Here is a 4,063-nt window from a genome sequence, read left to right on the forward strand (position 1 = left end):
AACCTTGTCTATCTCAGTCTCTTATTTCCACCCCCTCCACGTGGCGCGAAATTCATGGGCCAGGCCCATTAGGCCCAATCATAAATTCAGACAAAAAAGTGTTTTTCTCTGACAAAAAAGGCTAGGGTTTTTCCGATATTTGTGTCTCATTGTTTCACACTTTCACTTTCTCACCAGAAGAGAGAAATAGAGAAAGGAAGAAGCCAATGGCGGAAGCTACGGCGGAGCAATTGGCCGCGACGACCATAAACGACGACGGGATCGTTCCGAAAGCGGAGTTCTCGGATAGGGTTCCGATCAATTCCATAATCTCGCGGGCCGATGGTGGGTCAGGCCTAGCGGGCAAGAAGGCCCGCGTGGGCGGGTGGGTAAAGACGGGTAGGAAGGCCGACAAGGACGCTTTCGCTTTCTTGGAGCTCAACGACGGATCATGCCCCGGGAATCTGCAGGTGATCGTGGAGGCGGGGCTTGTCGCCGGCGAGCTGTCTCAGGTGGTACCGACGGGGACCTGCGTGGTGGTTGACGGCGAGCTTAAGTTGCCGCCGGAAGGGGCGAAGCAGAAGGTGGAGCTGAGGGCGGAGAAGGTTGTTCACGTGGGACCCGTCGACCCTGCCAAGTACCCTCTTCCGAAAATGAGGCTCACACTTGAATTCTTAAGGGACTTCGTTCACCTTCGCTCTAGAACCAACACGGTAATTTCCTAAAGTTTCAGTTTTTTGTATTTATTTTGTTTGTTTTTGGTGATTGTAAATTAGGGTTTCAACTTGACTTGGATCAATCTTAGATTAGTTGGAGTTCATCTAGTGGCATAGATTAGAAAAAATAAAAAATAGTGCTTGATGCATTACTGTTTAATGTGCATCAGTATTGAGTACCAATTTTCTATTTGATTTGTTCAAATGAATGGAAGGTGATTATGGACAAGAGTGGGAAGTTTTGTTGTGTGTTTACCCTGAGATCAAATTTTATTATATTTCTTGTTCTTAGATCAAGATTCTTTGTTGACAGCATTGGATTGTTGTGTACAATTGCAGATATCTGCTGTTGCTCGAATTAGAAATGCTCTTGCTTATGCCTCACACACTTTTTTCAATAAGCACGGGTTTCTATATGTGCACACACCAATAATCACGACTAGTGATTGTGAGGGTGCTGGTGAAATGTTTCAAGTAACAACTTTGCTCAGTGAAGCCGAGAGACTGGAGAAGGAACTAGTACATAATCCTCCTCCAACAGAAGCCGAGGTGGAAGCTGCTAGAGTTGTTGTTAAGGAGAAAGGGGAAATTGTTTCCCAGTTGAAATCTGCCAAAGCAAGTAAGAAGGAAATTGGCGCTGCTGTGGATGAGCTTAAAAAATCAAAGGATACTCTTTCGAAGCTGGAGGAGAGATCCAAACTTAAACCCGGTATTCCTAAGAAGGATGATGGAAACGTGGACTATGCCAAAGATTTCTTTGCCCGTCAAGCGTTCTTGACTGTTTCAGGCCAACTTCAAGTTGAGTCATATGCTTGTGCTCTAAGTAGTGTATACACCTTTGGGCCAACATTTCGTGCAGAGAATTCTCACACTTCTAGACATTTAGCAGAATTTTGGATGGTAGAACCAGAACTTGCTTTTGCAGAGTTGAAGGTATATCGGCCTTGAACTCATTCTCAGTTGTTCTATTATTATAAGTTTAGGAGAATATATGGCTATTCTTTTCTTACGTTTTCCATGTCTAAATTTAATCATTAATTATATTATTTGTTGCTATTATTAGTGCCAATGTCTTATGCTTTTGAAACTCACGACTTTTCATTATTGTGCAGGATGACATGAACTGTGCCGAGGCATACGTGAGATTTTTGTGTCAGTGGTTACTTGACAATTGCCTAGAAGATATGAAGTTCATGGCTGATAAGTTTGATAAAGGTTGCATTGATCGTTTGAAAATGGTTGCTTCTACCCCATTTGTTCGTGTTTCATATACAGAAGCTGTGGAAATACTGGAGGAGGCTGTGAAGAATGGTAAGAAGTTTGATAATGAAGTGAAATGGGGAATTGACTTGGCATCTGAGCATGAAAGGTATTTTAGTTTTATTTTATTTTGGTTTGTGTTTTTCACTTATCAAAGATCTTCTTTCTTATTGACTTAGAGTAACTGATATCTGGGACATGGTGTTATGCAGATACCTTACAGAGGTAAAGTTTCAGAAACCTGTAATTGTGTATAACTATCCAAAAGATATCAAAGCATTCTACATGCGACTAAATGACGACTCAAAGACAGTTGCCGCCATGGATGTACTTGTACCAAAGGTATCTGTCCTGCGTATTTGATTCGATTTTTAAACATATCTTGTGTGCCTGGCTAGTAGCTATTGGTAATATTTTTAGATACCTAGTGCCTCTTCTCTTGGTGAACTTAAAGCATGAATGTAAATTTCAGGTTGGTGAATTGATCGGTGGAAGCCAAAGAGAAGAGCGATATGATGTGATCGTTCAAAGGTTCGAAATATAAATGCTATATACATTATAGATCACAAATTGTGTTCTCTTTCATTTTTTTTATAACTATTTCATTTTTATGTTGCAGGATAAAGGAGATGGGGCTTCCTCTTGAGCCATATGAATGGTACCTTGATCTGAGGCGGTATGGAACCGTGAAACACTCTGGATTCGGTCTTGGCTTTGAAAGGATGATTCTTTTTGCAACTGGCCTTGAAAATATTAGAGATGTGATTCCCTTCCCTCGTTATCCTGGTAGGGCAGATCTATGATCATAGTTATGGATCTGTTGCATGTGTGACTAGTACAATTTGATTCCACAAGTAGTTGGAGTTATAAACAGAAATCTAGTGAATACGTTTTGATGCAACTCAACCTTGGGACATGTGCTGGGTTATTCTTTGTTTTGCTACATCCATTTGAAAGGATAGAATCTTTATAATTCAATCAAAGTTATTATTTCCAGTCTTGTATTGTACTTCATTCATTATCATAGGTTTGTTTCTGTGAAATGCCAGATTGCTTTAAATTCAAGGTATTTATATATTTTTGGTTGTGAGCTATATACACTAGCTAATTCATTTGCCAAAGCTGTTATGGTAACCAAATACATTGATACATAAGATTGTAAATCAGTTATACACCAGAGAAAGTAAACCCCAAATTTCTCCAATCACACACTAACGAAGTGGTAGCTCGGAGTTTTGTGTTGGATTAAAAACATATGGAACCTTTAATATCTGGGGCTATTCAACACATGAGAAACCAAGCTGCTATTAACTAGGTGCAAAAGATGGAGGAAACATGGTCAATCCAAAGTTTCAAACAGAGAGCTCTAATTTAGTAATTTACTGAGCTAAGATTAAGTTGTTAGTGATGCTCGCAATTGATGTAATGAAATGGTCGCCTGAGGAATTTGTCCTTATGTTTTCACTTTTATGCGTCATCGCGTCCTTTCTATTTATACATTACCAACTGGTTAACTACAACCACTTTATACATTGTTACCTTATCAACAATGCTTGTTCCAAAATGCTTTAGTTAAAGCAAGTACAAAGAAGCTTTTCAAAGCATTAAAAAGTCTTATTTTTCTACTATTTTCGTTCTCAAATCACTACCACTATTATTATAATCAATACAATTATAATTTTTGCCATTACTTAAAAGAAAATCATAGTAGAAAAAGGATATTTTTTAAGGAAAAGAATTTGATCAAAAGACTAAAATAGAATGAAATAAAATGTTTGACACAAAAATAAGACATTTTAAATATTAGGAACTAAACTAGAATTTAGCTTAAATGTTAAGTATAAAAATAATATTTTACCCTAACGACGAACTCCACAATTTTTTGATAAAAATATGAAAAAAAATATACATATAAACATGTGAGGTTATTCTTGAGAACTTCTATTGACCTAACATATCCACTTTTTAGTTTTTTAAAAATTTCATATACCTCGTCATAAGTACTTCATGTTATGACAACCTTATATTGCATATATATAGGTTGAAACAAATTCATGAATAACAATAAAAAGAAAATAACACTCACATTATCATTATCATGATGGTCA

The 4,063-nt window shown here is 37.7% G+C and overlaps 1 protein-coding gene across 1 annotated transcript; it reads left to right on the forward strand.

The window, feature by feature from the left end:
• Window positions 153–3,021, forward strand: LOC107644468 (asparagine--tRNA ligase, cytoplasmic 1). The gene is made up of 6 exons (XM_016348332.2): window positions 153–692; window positions 1,035–1,628; window positions 1,808–2,064; window positions 2,168–2,297; window positions 2,428–2,486; window positions 2,575–3,021. Exons 1-6 carry the CDS (start codon window positions 207–209, stop codon window positions 2,756–2,758), a joined length of 1,710 nt encoding a protein of 569 aa, XP_016203818.1. The 5' UTR covers window positions 153–206; the 3' UTR covers window positions 2,759–3,021.

The sequence above is a fragment of the Arachis ipaensis genome, chromosome B05 (assembly GCF_000816755.2).
Source record: "Arachis ipaensis cultivar K30076 chromosome B05, Araip1.1, whole genome shotgun sequence".
Classification (NCBI taxonomy): domain Eukaryota; kingdom Viridiplantae; phylum Streptophyta; class Magnoliopsida; order Fabales; family Fabaceae; genus Arachis; species Arachis ipaensis.

What these genes read in the sequence shown, in the direction of transcription:
- LOC107644468 (XM_016348332.2), top strand. Translation starts at nt 207, where the DNA reads ATGGCGGAAGCTACGGCGGAGCAATTGGCCGCGACGACCATAAACGAC. An exon ending in TTCGCTCTAGAACCAACACG is followed by an intron (nt 693 to 1,034) that starts GTAATTTCCTAA and finishes GTACAATTGCAG; the next exon opens with ATATCTGCTGTTGCTCGAAT. An exon ending in TGGATGTACTTGTACCAAAG is followed by an intron (nt 2,298 to 2,427) that starts GTATCTGTCCTG and finishes TGTAAATTTCAG; the next exon opens with GTTGGTGAATTGATCGGTGG.